At 42.8% G+C, this 15,408-nt stretch overlaps 1 protein-coding gene across 2 annotated transcripts in view; it reads left to right on the forward strand.

The window, feature by feature from the left end:
* Window positions 1-12,338, forward strand: part of LOC123507032 (serine/arginine repetitive matrix protein 1-like) — a 35,968-nt gene extending 23,630 nt beyond the window's left edge. The window contains exons 2-7 of one of the 2 annotated variants that reach the window (XM_045259535.1): window positions 1,712-1,736; window positions 1,927-2,024; window positions 3,704-4,387; window positions 7,843-7,953; window positions 8,199-8,938; window positions 9,965-12,338. In XM_045259535.1, the coding sequence (XP_045115470.1) occupies window positions 1,712-1,736; window positions 1,927-2,024; window positions 3,704-4,387; window positions 7,843-7,953; window positions 8,199-8,938; window positions 9,965-11,221 (2,915 nt within the window). In that variant the 3' untranslated portion in view covers window positions 11,222-12,338. The remainder of the gene's footprint in view (window positions 1-1,711; window positions 1,737-1,926; window positions 2,025-3,703; window positions 4,388-7,842; window positions 7,954-8,198; window positions 8,939-9,964) is intronic. The other variant, XM_045259536.1, reaches the window with a different exon arrangement.
* Window positions 12,339-15,408: the final 3,070 nt, after the last annotated feature.

Raw genomic sequence — 15,408 nt, forward strand, 5'->3', positions numbered from 1 at the left:
TGTGTGGAAGGATTCTATGGTTGTGGTTTGTGCTTGTGGTTGTAATGTTGATATTGGTATTGTTGTTGTTACTATTACTACTACTTCTACTGCTACTACTACTACTGCTGCTATTACTACTACTACTGCTACTACTACTACTACTATTACTACTACTACTACTGCTACTACTACTACTACTATTTCTACTACTACTACTACTACTACTACAACAACAACAACAACAACAACAACAACAACAACAACAACAACAACTACTACTACTACTACTACTACTACTACTACTACTACTACTACTACTACTACTACCATTACTACCACTACTGCAGCTTTATTAACACTACTACCATACTACTCAACCCTCTAACCAAAACACACACACACACACACACACACACACACACACACACACACACACACACACACACACACACACACACTGATTAAGACACATCCTATATCAGTCATACTTCCTCTAGGCAACACCATACCTTTCCCATTTCCCCTCCGGCTTAATAACTCACTCACTCACTCACCCCCCTCACTCGCTCACTCGCTCACTCACTTCCTCACTCAGCCCCCTTCCCTCCACACATGATAAAGAGCCTGAGTTATGAAAGTCAGCAACGTGAAGAGAAGAAATCATAATGTGAGAGTTTTATGAGGCACAGGAGGAAGAATAAGAAATGCGTTCAGTGACTTTGCTTGATTTGTTCGACAGTGTTGTGGTTTTGTTATCGTGTCACGTTTAGCTGTGGATGTCTTGAGGTGGCTTGTGTCATTACTATTACTATTGTTACTACCATTACTGCTACTACTAACTGCACTGTTACTACTATTACTACCTCTACCTCTGTTACTACTACTACTGCTGCTGCTACTACTACTACTACTACTACTACTTCTACTACTTATGCTACTCTAACAATAGCAGCAACAACAACAACAACAATAAAAAACACACACACACACACACACACACACACACACAAGTAAGTCATTCGCCACATACATAAGTGGTTCTCTCTCTCTCTCTCTCTCTCTCTCTCTCTCTCTCTCTCTCTCTCTCTCTCTCTCTCTCTCTCTCTCTCTCTCTCTCTCTCTCTCTCTCTCTCTCTCTCTCTCTCTCTCTCTCTCTCTCTCTCTTGTAAGTATCTATCTGCATATTTATTTGTGGTTAACAGTAAATATATACATTTCGACGACGAGGAGGAGGAAGAGGAGGAGGAGGAAGAGGAAGAGGAGGAAGAGGAGGAAGAGGAGGAAGAGGAGGAGGAGGAAGAAGAGGAGAGGAAAAGACGAGGAGGAAGAGGAATTAAACAAAAGTGAAACAAAGAAAAAAATCAAAGACGAGGGAAAAAAGGGAAAAAGGGAAAAAAAGGAAGAGAGATTAAAAAAATAGGGAAGTTTAATGAGAAAAAAAAAACAAATGAGAAGAGAAAAGAGAAGAAGGAGGAGGAGGAGGAGGAGGAGAAAGAGAAAGAGGACAAAGAAGAGAAGGAGGAAAGTAAACAAAGAGACAAGAGGAGAAAAAATAAAAATGAATGAAAAAAATTAGGAGAAACGAGTAGGAGGAGCAGGAAGACGAGAAAGGAGGAGGAGGAGGAGGAGGAGGAGGAGGAGGAGGAGGGCAATGTGACAGTCCACCAGGTGTCTTTAACTTTTCGTGTGTTGTGTCTTGCCCTGAAACTTTCTCTCTTTCTTTTTACAGATGGAATCCTGGAGCACCGACCGACGTGAGTAGAGAGAGAGAGAGAGAGAGAGAGAGAGAGAGAGAGAGAGAGAGAGAGTGTGTGCGTGCGTAATGAGCAATATATCTCATACCTTGCTCTTATCCACGCCCTTCCAACACCCTAACCTTCACCTACACACACACACACACACACACACACACACACACCCGCCCCATCACTCCCTCCCTTTCAGACAAGCAGTGGTGGCGCCTCGGGAGACCTTCGGCAATGGCTTTCCTCCGGGGTTCGCTGACAACCTCCCGACGAAGGAGTTCACAGGAGACTTCACAAGTACGAACCCTCGCCCACCCTTCCCTTGTTCCTCTCGCTTAACATTATGTGGTTGACTTATGAGCTAGATTGGCGAGACTTAGCGAAGGCATGAAAGATAAACAGGACTTGAGGTTGACAAGAAGAGAAATTGGTGATGAACCCCTTCAGTACCATGACGCGTTTCCATATTAATTCTGCTTACAATCTGGCGATTTTATTCAGCTTCAGAAACTCAAGAGGGGGTATTGAAATAGTGAAAGCTGTGGCCATTAATCTTCTGACCTCCATAGACCCTTCCTATTGTAAATAAAATGGTCTAATCGTACACAAATCTCAAGGGAAAAACATGTCCCAGTACTGAAGAGGTTAAGAGTGCATGGAATCAAACGAGACTCCAGGTACTAAAAATAAGGATACAGAAACTTTATATCATGAGTATTAAACCTGTGACTTCACGAATGCATGGAAAATAGACAGGACTTGAGGCTAATGAAAAGAAGAGAAGTGTAGTTGATTAAGAAGGCATGGGATCAAACAGGACTTTAGATCGTAAAATAAGGATCTGTAAGTTATATATGAACATGTGACTTAGTGAATGCATGGAAAATAAACAAGACTTGAGCTTAGTAAATAAGTAAATAAGACATGCGGTAGGTAACTGAAGAGAAGTATTGTAAGGAATGCATGGAATCAAACAGGACTTGAAGACAGTAAAATAAGGATATGGAAGTTATATTTATGAGTACTGAAGATGTGAGGTTGAAGGGAAATGTATTAAAGCAAAAAGGACTTAACGGTAGTAAAACACTATATGTGAGTCAATGAAGGTGTGAAGTGGTGCAGCAGGAGTTGGTTAAGGGTTGTAAGTTGTAACATGAAGATGAACACGTCAGGATAATAAATAAAAAGGACACGAAAGTTACATTACGAGAATGGTGTGCGCCAGTTGAAAGGCGAGGTGATTAACCCCTTCAGTGCGATGACGCCTTTCCATATTCATTCTGCTTACTATTTAGCGATTTTATACACTTTCAGAAACTTAAGTGGGAAATAAAAAAGTGAAGACTCTGGCCATCAATCTCCTGACCTCGGTAGACCTTCTCTAATGTAAATAAAATAATCTAATCGTATCCAAAACTCGTGGTAAAAATGCGTCCCAGTGCTGAAGGGGTTAAGGGATGCAGCGTGGAAGTAAACAGGACTGAAGGGTGACAAAAATGGGTATGGAAATTCTGTATTGCGAGTAAATGTGTTGAGGTGATCTAAAAAACCCGCTTGGTTTGCTTGGTGTTGTTCAGAGTGAGTGTGTGTGTGTGTGTGTGTGTGTGTGTGTGTGTGTGTGTGTGTGTGTGTGTGTGTGTTTGTGTGAAATAAGCCCTTGACACGTAGATTTGTACATATAAAGATACACATGTAGGTGTGATGAGTAAAGAGGGAGGTTGCCACACACACACACACACACACACACACACACACACACACACACACACACACGAGAAGACTGGTTCAGAGTACTCACACATGGACACACGAGAGGCACACATGAGGATGGGGTGAAGTACTGCACGTGCAAACATGAGCGACTGACACAGCACACACAGCCTCAGACCCCACGCTTCTTAATCATCTGACGTTATTCTCTCCATCCCTCCTCCTCCTCCCACCATCCACTGCCCCGCTCCTGTCGCCGCCTGCAGGAAGAGTCAGAAGACAGGCCGGCATCACCTCAGACATCGATAGCATTCTGAGTGGCCCTTATGGCGGCGCCCTCGACAACGACCACCTCCAGGCTCTCCTGCTGCGCAATATCAACATCAGGCCAGCTAGGCAGTCCCCGGGGCATCCCAGGGAATCTCGTCCTCCCCCTCGTCCTTCTCTCTCTTCCTCCTCCTCCTCTTCCTCCACCAGATTTTCCTCATCTCCTCAAGGATCTTTCCGTCCTCAGCAAGAGTCTCGCTCCCCTGGTCCTCCTTCCCCTGGTCGTCCTCTTCCTCGCCCCTCTCTTTCCTCTTCTGCCTCCAGGTTTTCTTCACCTCCTCCGGGATCCTTCCGCCCTCAGCAGGAGCCTCGCTCTCCTGATCCCCCATCTGCTGATCGTCCTTCCCCTCCATCACTCTTCCAGGCCCCTCGAGACCCTCCTCCTCGGTTCTCTCCTCCTCGTTTCACTTCTTCCAATCCTCCCCTCCATTCCCAGCCTCAAGAGAGGCAGGAGCCCTTCTCCTCTGATTCCTTCACGGGACAGCAGTTTGATTCCTTCTCGGACATTGACTCCTTCTTCGACTCAGCACGGCTGCCCCGACAACGGCGAGACGTGGCAGCAGCGGCAGCACCGAGGGACGACGCGGGGAGCACCCAACACATCTTTGTGTCTCCTGAAGAAGGTTCGAGTCCAGCTTCAGTTACTAACTTGCTTAACCAGGAGCGTGGGGTGGCGGGGCGTGGGCAGGCACAGCTTGGCCAGGTGAGGGGCAGGCGGGAGCACATCCTTGGGCAGACTTCCTCACACCCTTTCGCTGTGCCCTTCGTGGTGCCAAATGCATTTGAGCTTGTGGGCATCAGGCGGCGTAATGGAGTCTCCGCGACGGCCCAGGAGCGGCAGGGCCGGCAGGTAGGCATCAGTGACGCCATTGACAACCTGCTGAGGTCACCGTACAACGGCCGCATGCCGAGCTCATTGCACAGCCTGTTTAGGAGTGAGGACCGCCGCGTGGTTCGCAACCCTCCACGTCACCAGGGCCTAAGATCCCAACCATTCACAACGGTGGGCTCAGACAATCCCTCGCAGGCTGTCGTACGGCTGTTCCCCAACGGCCGGCCGCCATCACCTCCTCGATCCCCTTTTGCTGTGACCCACCAAAAGCGCCCCCCCTCCTTTAGACGCACTCGGAGGGACGTCGGGTATGGGGGTGAAGTGAATTTTCACTCTGATGACTCCCACTTCTGGGCTGAGCATGTGAAGCCCCGCAGGGAGCGCCACCTCATCCCTGAGGAAGGCTCTTTTCCGCTCCCCGGGAAGGAGTTTGGAGAGATCATTGTTCATTATGATTATGGAAGCGAAGACCCGACACATGACTCAGAGCAGGTGGTGGCGCTGCATGAGGAGGAGGTGGCGGTCCTACTCTCACCCTTCGCTGACAGACCCTACGAGCCATCAAGCCCAAGGGAGAGGAAGCCCAGGCCTCACACCAGCCCGAGAAAGGTGAACCCCAGGCCTCACCCCAACCAGAGGGATGGGAAGCCAAGACCTCATCCAGGCCTCGGCCAAGGGAACCCCAGGCCTCATCCTCGCCCTCACCCCAGCCGCCCTGCACCTGCCAGGCCTCCCCCACGTCAGCGCCACCGTCACCCCAATCATATCCCTGCCTTCAAGCCTGGCCCGTCCCCTCCTGCTCACATACTGCCCCCGTCCTCATCGATCCGAGCGCCCAGACACGTGCTGTGGGAGAACCAGAGACTGCCCCGAGCCACCAGACAGCTGGACATTCCCCTGACCCGCAGAATGCTCCTACTGGATGACTCGCTCGGTAAGATAACCGTGGCCACTCACTGACGGCTCACTGTAGTTGACTCAAAGAACTCAGTCATGACTCACGGCTCTTGATGACTCGAGCACCTACGTGTTGGCTGACTCACGAACTACAGTTGACTAAAGACGTGCAACTCACTCAGTACTGCAATAGGTGACTCGAGCACTGCGCCTGGTGACTCATGGACATCAAGTGACTCACGGAACACAACAGCTTTTTGGATCTTGCACAACTGACTCACGCACCGCTTACTTGACTCACAGATGGATGGAAAAGCTGACTCCACAAGTTACACAATTATATATATATATATATATATATATATATATATATATATATATATATATATATATATATATATATATATATATATATATATATATATATATTGAAAATAAAGATGAATATAGTAATAGGTTTACTCTTCTTTAATCTGTCTGTCTGTCTGTCTGTGTGTCTTGCTTTTGTCTGTCAATCTCTTTGTCTTTCTGACCATCTGTCGGTCTTTATATCTGTGTGTGTGTGTGTGTGTGTGTGTGTGTGTGTGTGTGATGTTTGTTTAGCTTGGGTGACAATCTCCACCCTCCTCGCCCCCTCCTCTGCCACTCGTTATGACCCAAAGATAACATCAATAAGAACAGCAATTATGGTAGTAATAGTAATAGTAATAGTAGTAGTAGTAGTACTAGAAGTAGTAGTAATGATTTTAGTTGTAGTAGTAGTGACAGTAACAGTAGCAGTAGTAGTACTATTAGTAGTAACAAAACTATGCTGCTGTTACTACTACTACAACTACTGTATACCACTAACTCCATAATAGACCCTAAGGCAATCTCGTGAGGGGAGAGGAGCGTTTGGACTGGAGAAGGATACAAGACTCACATGTGAAGTTAAGCAGTACGGACTCTTGCTAACTAACTAACTAACGCCGCACATCTCGCAGCAGTAACCAGCGACCACGCACCGCAGGCGAGAGAGAGAGAGAGAGAGAGAGAGTTTACCCACTGTTACTACTAGTCTTACTGCCACTGCCGGGTCTTGCTGTGGGTATATATGGCCACCTGTGCTTTGCTTACTCTTGCTACAATAAAGCGTGGTCAAGCGTGTGTGTGTGTGTGTGTGTGTGTGTTGCTTTGTCTGGCTGGTGTATAGATAAAATGTTTGATTATTTTCGTTAAATGTTGAGTGTTTTACAGGTGAATAAAGGCGAATATTTTGTCAATTGTTCATTTCATAAGTTAAAGACGAAAAGAGCGAATTGTTTGTTGGTGAAATAATAATAACGATGATAATAATAATAATAATAATAATAATAATAATAATAATAATAATAATAATATATTTTATCATATTCTTGTAATGTTGATTTTATATAGTTTTTTTTATATAAAATAAACGAATAAACAAATGAATGAATAAATGCAAGATGAAGCTGAAGATTTAGCTATGAATGACATGATAGAAGGGAAATCACGAGTCATTCATGTCAGTTTGTAAAGGCAGAAAGTCAAGTGAGGAGAAACATGAGTAAAAGTCAGAGAAAGAGTCTTGCTACTTCATGTCCTCCAGCTCAGGATTTTTACTTTGATTTTTTTTTTCCCTTTCTTACTTCACTTTCTATTCAGGTCCATGTCTGCTCTTTCTCCTCCTCCTCCTCCTCTTTACATCTCTACTCTGTCTCTTCTCACTCCTTCTAGTCTTCCTCTTTTTCTTCCTCCCTACTTTTCACATCCTCATCTCTTTTCACTCCTCCTCCTCCTCCTCCTTACATCTCTTCTCACTTCTAGTTCTCCTCCTATTCCTCCTCCTCCTTACATTTCACATCCTCATCTCTTCTCACTCCTCATCTTTGTCACCATCACCTCAAGTTATGAATTCTTTGTTTTTCTTTAACAAATACACCTCCCCTTGGTGGTGCAACACAGTAGTAATCTTAGTTTAACTGATAGTCAGTTTTTCCCATAATCATTATTTCTTAAGAACCTTTTTTTTTTTCAATTATAATCTGTTTTCATAAGTTTATAGCTTGGCATAGATGAAATTAATGTTCTTTTTTTATGTCTACCCAAATAGTGATCTTAATATTAACAAAACACAGCCATAGTAACTAGTTTCTTTATAAACACACTTCTACAAGCTAGCAAAGATTAAATTAACCTGAAACTCTTTCTCTCTATGCCCTTTCAAACAGTTTACTAAAGTGATCTCATTATTAACAAAGACAGCCAAAGCAGGGAAAGCATACACTGTCATCTGACCAACTAACTTCTCTCTTCCCATTGGTTCACCTTCCCCCAATCCCTCCCCAGACACCGTGCCAGAAAGCAGCAGTGGCTTCATTGTGGGTAAACCTGCCGACTTCCCAGGGTTTGCATCCATTGGTGGGTTTGGGCCAATGGAAGATGTGGATAAGACAGATGGTAAGTGGATGGAGAGAGAGAGAGAGAGAGAGAGAGAGAGAGAGAGAGAGAGAGAGAGAGAGAGAGAGAGAGAGAGAGAGAGAGAGAGAGAGAGAGAGACACACACACACACACACACACATAAAAAAAAAAAAGTTCAGAATAGAAGCTTTTCCATATATCTTGTTACACAGACACACACACCACACACACACACACACACACACACACCTGGGCAGCTACTAATCCATCTATTTCCATTTCAGTTGCCGGAAGTTTTATGCAAACCATCAACTTTCCATCAGTAGAATTTGGGCCCATTGACGACAGCCATCCTCCCTTCCCCCAGAATCCCAGCTTTCCCCAGACTCCCTCCTTCCCTGAGCAAGTGAGTGAGCTGCATGATTTCCCTCTGGATCTCCTGTCCATCTCTCAAAAGGCAATAGAAAGATCTCCTCCGCCAGACAACAATAACAGTGAATACAACGACATCTTTGACAATTTGTACAGAGAAGACTTTGAACGCTTCAGCAACAATGACGACTCTGACAAATTGAGTGATGACAGTTTTGATAATCTAAACAACAACAAGGACAAGGACAGCATCGACGACAACTTTGATCAGCAACTAACAGCGAATCCCCATACTAACAAACTCACTAGTACCGAAGGATTCAGGCCTATAATACCTCAACATCCTCCTCCTCCTACTCTTAATCCTCTAACTTTTTCTCCCTCTCCACCTCTCCCTCAACATCCTGCTCTTTCTCGTCCTCCTACTCTTACTCCACCATCTCTTCCTCCTCCTCCCCCTCCTGCGCCTTCACATGTACTCTTCCCTAACACTGTTCCAAACCCTAAGCTCTCTAGACCCAATCCTCAACCCTATCGCATTCAACGCATCAGAACAAAGCGCCCTAACAGTGGACTTGCCAGTGGTATAGTCAGTCGTCTGAGGGACTTTGTGCAGCCCAGCGCATCCCGGCCACTCAGAACATTGAGACAGGTACTTTTATAAGATAGTGACCCTTTATTGGTATTGGGGTATCAGGGGGCCAAGGTAGTGGTGTAAGGGGCAGGGCAGAGTGTTAGATGACTCGAGTATTGAATAGACTCTTGGTTGTTGTTGTAAGGTCATCAGAATTACAATAGATCACAGGATTCTTAGCTACTTACACTGAGTTTTAGGTTTCTCTTGGTTACAACTGCAAGGCTCTCAGAATTACAATAACATAGAGATCTTGGTTACCATTGCATAGTATTACAATGACTACCAGTTTGAAAGGACACTGCATATTACTATATTTTTGTTACTGTGATTTAGAATTTTCATATAAAATCTAAAAATAATTCTTAATTCATTACTCTTCCTGTTCCTACTTCCTACTAACAGCATCCAATTAAATGCATCAAGAAAACACCTTTCAATCATAGGGGCTGTTTGCTGCTCTGCCTCACCCCTGCCACAGTACACTGAAGGCACAGGGCTGGTGGTCATGGCATGGGTTTTGTAGTAGTGTTGTGAGGCGATTGGATGGATAATAATGCACTGCTTATAGAAACTCAGGTTGTTGTATTAAGACCGACTTCCTGACTTAAATCTTGTGACTTTGGTGGTGACTCACTCTATCTCTTTCTCTCTCTCTCCCTCTCTGTGGTATGCCCGACTGACTGCCTTTGTTTGCATTTTACAGCCGATCCTCTAGACGTTGTTACTTCTTTACCTGCTCTCTTCCTTTTATCACAGGTGAGTAAACTACATGCTTTTCTCCCTCTCCCTCTCTCCCTCTCTCTCTGACTTGAGGACTAGCACCACTGATCCACCACCCTCCCATCTCAAGACTCACCCACTTACTCCTGAACATGCTAAATATTTTCTGGTCTTGATCTATAAAACACTAAAAACTGAATAACTGGAAGAGGAGGAGGAGGAGGAGGAGGAGGAGGAAGTTGAGGTAAGGGAAACAAAATAGATCTCCATCATCACAAATACAAGTGAATTTCTCTTAATATTTTATTTCTTCCCTCACAGAAGACTCAAGATGTCGAACTCAACTCAGATATGGAGACCAGGAGACGGCGAGGGGTGCCAGATGAAGATGAAGAGGATCCAATAGAATCTCAATTTGCTTCACTAATACCACACAAGCGAGTGCATCGGGTTCAGACAGAGAGCCACGCTCCTCACAGCCGAAAGCCACGCGAGGATACTGACATGGACACCTCTCCTGCAGAACTCCCTCATTACTTCAGCTCAGTGTCAAACTTTGAATTCCCTCGCTTGCAACCCAGGCACAGACAGTCGCCAACCGTCAGTAGGTCAGCACATGTTACAAGCCAGTTCTCAAGTCATCATTCCCCTGTTGAGCTGAGAAGGGAGGACAGACATCACCCACCTCACACTCAAGAGCCAGACTACTTACAGCCTGACGGACAAAGATTCTATCCCTCATTTAATGGCCATATTTCACCCTCCTCCCGAGCTCCTTTCTTTCCCTCAAGGCCCATCCCACCCCATGCCCCAGGGCCAAGAGGTAGTAGGTTCCTCACAAGGGGTGTAGGGTTCAGGGAACGGCCCAACACTACCCCAAGGGATCCAGTGGGCTTCAGGGAGCTACACCACCAGGGACCACCAGTGAGAGAGACTTCCTCCCACATCAAGCCTGACGCAGCGTTCTCCGCCAGCCGCCGCCCCTTCCACCGGGAGCAGGAACACTTTGGACATGACAACTCCATCCTGGGATCAGGGAACTTTGAGGTGCTCCGTGGAGGAACCTTCTATGACCTGGAGGACACCAATGGCCACCAGCACTATGACCACCTCCTGCATGGAGATGACTTTGGCTTCTTTCCAGCTGTACAACCCCCGTCCCCTCCTCACACTAATTATGTGGATGACTTCTTCTCAAACTTCAGGGACTTCTCAGAATTTGCAAAGAGATCTGATGAGGGAGAGTCAACCTATGTGGAGGATGAATACAACCCTGAATCCTACAGCCGAGGGTATGGCTCAGAGCACATACACCACTTTGCTCCATCCAATATAACACTTGAGGTGGGGAATGTAACCCTTGCCAACATCACAGAACCAAATACTAAGTCTGAGAATGCAAACTCCTCGCCAGTGACTAAGAAAAATACCACAACAGTAACAGGACACACCAAGCAGACACACAGACGACCTAACAACATCCAGGAAGTGCTGGAGGAGGTAGACTCTCACCCCAGCGACTACACTGCCAGCACCACCACTGTTGAGGAGAAGGACCCCATGATAGCCATGTTCTGAGACCTCCATGTTCACCCTGCCTCCCATTCAACTGACGATAATGAATTACATGTGTAAAAGAAGACAAACTGTAAATACACTGTCTGTTTGCTAGTCTGTGTCCATAGTTCTTAGAAGTAAATGTGTGTGGGTGACTCGTTTCGTCAAAATCTTAGGTCTGTCACAAAAATGCAATGTGGTTATTTCAGTACATTATTTAGCACAGCATTAGGTAAATAAATTATGTCTCTATGTTGGTGCAAAATAATGTGTGGTTGCCTAACAAAGTGGAGTGTTAAGTGTGGGTTAAATCACTGCTGCACCACAATGTTACCTGCACCATAATGCTGTGTCATGTGCTGCACCAAAACACTATGTTGTTATTCTGTGTGTGAGAATTCTGTGTTCCATTATCTCTTTCTCTCTCTCTCTCTCTCTCTCTCTCTGTGCTGGAGCTGGCCTCTCAGTGCACTATTTACCACTATCTTTAGGTCATAGGTCATATTTTTATACAAAATACACACCCTAGAGTAGTATGAGAATACTGCAAACTAGATAGTTATTATAGGGAAGCTTTGTTAATGCCATTCATTATTACTATTATCACATATCATTGTTATCTTCCTTATCATCATTATTGTTGCTTTTACTATTATTATTATTATTATTATTATTATCATTATTATTATTATTATTATCATAGGAAGAAAGAAATATATTTTCTACCATCTGTGAAGCTAACTGTGTGCTGAAAACACTTTCACAATTAGAAATTTGACATGATTTCACTACAAAGAACACATTTGAAAACATTATTATTTTTCCACGATGGTTGTCTGAAAAATGATTGATGTATTCTAATGTTCTAAAAAAAACTTATCCTCTCCAACAGAATAACACAACTGAAAATGTAACACTAATGAAAGCTGCCTATAAGAAAGTACCAAAGGAATACAAGCAATTGAATGCCAAAATTACTAACATTCATCATAATTCTTTGCACTGTTCACACCTGTGCACACTAGTTAATTACCTCACCAAGGGTTGTGTTTACCTGAGTGACGCAAGTACTGCTAGTTCTCGGATTGTTCTCATGTGTATATACGCATTACGCCAATAAAGACTCATATGCACACAATTCCTGGCTCACTTCTCCTCCAGCATGAATCAGGAACACTGTTTGGTAATAACATTTGTAAGGTAAACTATCATACAGACACATTCCACTACTCTTGGTTTTCTTTCTTAATCCCCATTCATGAATAAACTACTTTCTTAAAAAAACATTCTTGAACACTCATAAATTAGGTAATAGCTTCCTTTGGCTGGTCCTGTCAGACATCACTACAATAGATCACTTGTCTCTTGTACATCTATTGTGTCCATCATTATCTTCCCTAAAAACACACCCAAACTTGAGTCCAAATCTATATTTTAATTGACATGCCCAAGAAGAAAGGCAATTCAACACTCCAAGAAGGTAAGCAACTGAAACCATCCACTGTAACCTTAACATATAATTCAGTATATAACTCCCACACATAGGTACAGTAACAGTTGTACTTTCAGGATTACAGTGCATAAAGATATATGGCGTTCACAAAGCCCACCTTAAATAGACGAGGATGAATACAATAATCAAGAAATACATCCAGAATGGCACAAAAAACAAAACAGACACTTCCTATAAAGGTGATTCTATATGCTGGCTGTCCATCCTTGATAAACAAGTACATATTGTTCAATGCCTCAAAAACTCAGTTCATCCATCCATCAACTTGACTCAACCTTCCAGACAACTATCCCCTTCCTGATAACTTCAAGAGAGGAGTATCAATTTTCGAGATCTTTATGGCTGCCAATCAGCTGCTACAGCACATTAAAAAGGAAGAGAAAACCAGCATTGTTCAACCAGTGACTGACCTCCCACACTCTCCACAGTCCAGGCCATGCAACACTGACAACACACAAGGATAGTCAAGAGAACAAAGAATTGGCACTACACTCTTCCATCCCTTGCCCTGTGATTTGGTTGTCCCAAGTGGCCCAGCATCATAAGATCCCACTAAGGCCACAGTGCCTCATTCAGTCACTCATTCAGATCAACACACAAACTATAATTTTCTTGGTGCTACAATTACAATGCCCAATGTCAAGGTTATTACTTTAAAGCTTACAAACTTTAGGGTCCATATTTCCATTCTGAAAATATATAGTAAAGTGATATAACAGATCTTACTCAGTTAATTATCCTAATGAGTCAATCTGCACAAACCCTTTCACTTTCTTCACATTAGGATGAAAACATTTACTAATTTCAGTCACGGAGGTAAGTAAATAAACAAAATAAATAAACAGTCATCACAATCTTGATGAAATAATAATACAATACAGATTCATAAAAGAATTAAGAGGGAGGGATGAGTATGTGAATGAATATTTTGAAGCTATGACCAACACAACACTATGAAAACAAAAGGAGAGAAATAAAGACAAGAAAGAAAAGTATATAACTTGATGCAATAATGATACAATAAAGACACATCAGGAACCATGCGTGCTTTGGGGTCTGAGGGGTCTCCAAGCGCACGGGTTCGAATCCTGTCCACGGTCCGAGTGTAGGTTGGGCTTCCTCACTCAGGGCAACGGTTTCCTAGCGGATGGGCTTTGAGATAGGAGGTACCCGAAAAAAGTACCCCCTTTAGCACAGAAATTCCCGAGAAAAGCCCACATGGTATAAATAAAAATAAATAAATAAAAATAAGTCAGTGAACAAATACTCTTGAAGATGCTGCAACAACAAAAAGGTAAAATACTATTTTATATATATATATATATATATATATATATATATATATATATATATATATATATATATATATATATATATATATATATATATAAAACTTGAAAAACAGGGCGTCTATAGCGTACACGATACAGGAGAGAGAAGATCCACAAAGGGCGGTTATCTTCATTATATCCACTTCACAACGCGGAAAGTACATATCCCATCTTCAGGTACAAAGGGGCTGTAAACCACGTAAAGCGTTAAAACATGACCAGACGCAGTGGTCCTACTACTTGTTCCTCCAACAGGTAAGTGGGGAGGGCGATTGGCTTACCAGTATTTATAGGCTCCTACTCACTAAATGGCAAAATCTAATTGGTTAAATAAGAATTTCCTATCCAATACAAAATATAGTACAAAATTCTAATCTGTCATAGCTAATGCACAAAAAGAGAAAAATTTAAAGGTATGATGTACAACAGTTAGTCTATTACAGAAATATTTTAGTCTGAACGAAATACTCAATGCTAATTGGTTGAAACAAAGTACACGTATACGAACCTCCGACTCCTAACTATGTTATAATGATCCTATCTCACCTAGTTCGAAACCATTAAGAAAAATTAATAATTTGGTGGCTATTTCTGTACCATTTAACTCTGGCTTCTCTTTTACAATAAATAAAGATTCCGCTATCCTAAGGTCTGAGTTACAATATGCCCTATATATATTGTAACTCAGACATTAGGATAGCAGAATCTTTATTTATTGTAAAAGAGAAGCCAGAGTTAAATGGTACAGAAATAGCCACCAAATTATTAATTTTTCTTAATGGTTTCGAACTAGGTGAGATAGGGTCATTATAACATAGTTAGGAGTCGGAGGTTCGTATACGTGTACTTTGTTTCAACCAATTAGCATTGAGTATTTCGTTCAGACTAAAATATTTCTGTAATAGACTAACTGTTGTACATCATACCTTTAAATTTTTCTCTTTTTGTGCATTAGCTATGACAGATTAGAATTTTGTACTATATTTTGTATTGATAGGAAATTTTATTTAACCAATTAGATTTTGCCATTTAGTGAGTAGGAGCCTATAAATACTGGTAAGCCAGTCGCCTCCCACTTACCTGTTGGAGGAACAAGTAGTAGGACCACTGCGCCTGGTCATGTTTTAACGCTTTTACGGTGGTTTTACAGCCCCTTTGTACCTGAAGATGGATATGTACTTTCCAAACGTTGTGAAGTGGATATAATGAAGATAACCGTCCTTTTGTGGGTCTTCTCTCTCCTGTATCGTATATATATATATATATATATATATATATATATATATATATATATATATATATATATATATATATATATATATATATATATATATATATATAAGAAAAGAAAGAAAATAAAAAAA

Source organism: Portunus trituberculatus, chromosome 21 (assembly GCF_017591435.1).
Source record: "Portunus trituberculatus isolate SZX2019 chromosome 21, ASM1759143v1, whole genome shotgun sequence".
Classification (NCBI taxonomy): domain Eukaryota; kingdom Metazoa; phylum Arthropoda; class Malacostraca; order Decapoda; family Portunidae; genus Portunus; species Portunus trituberculatus.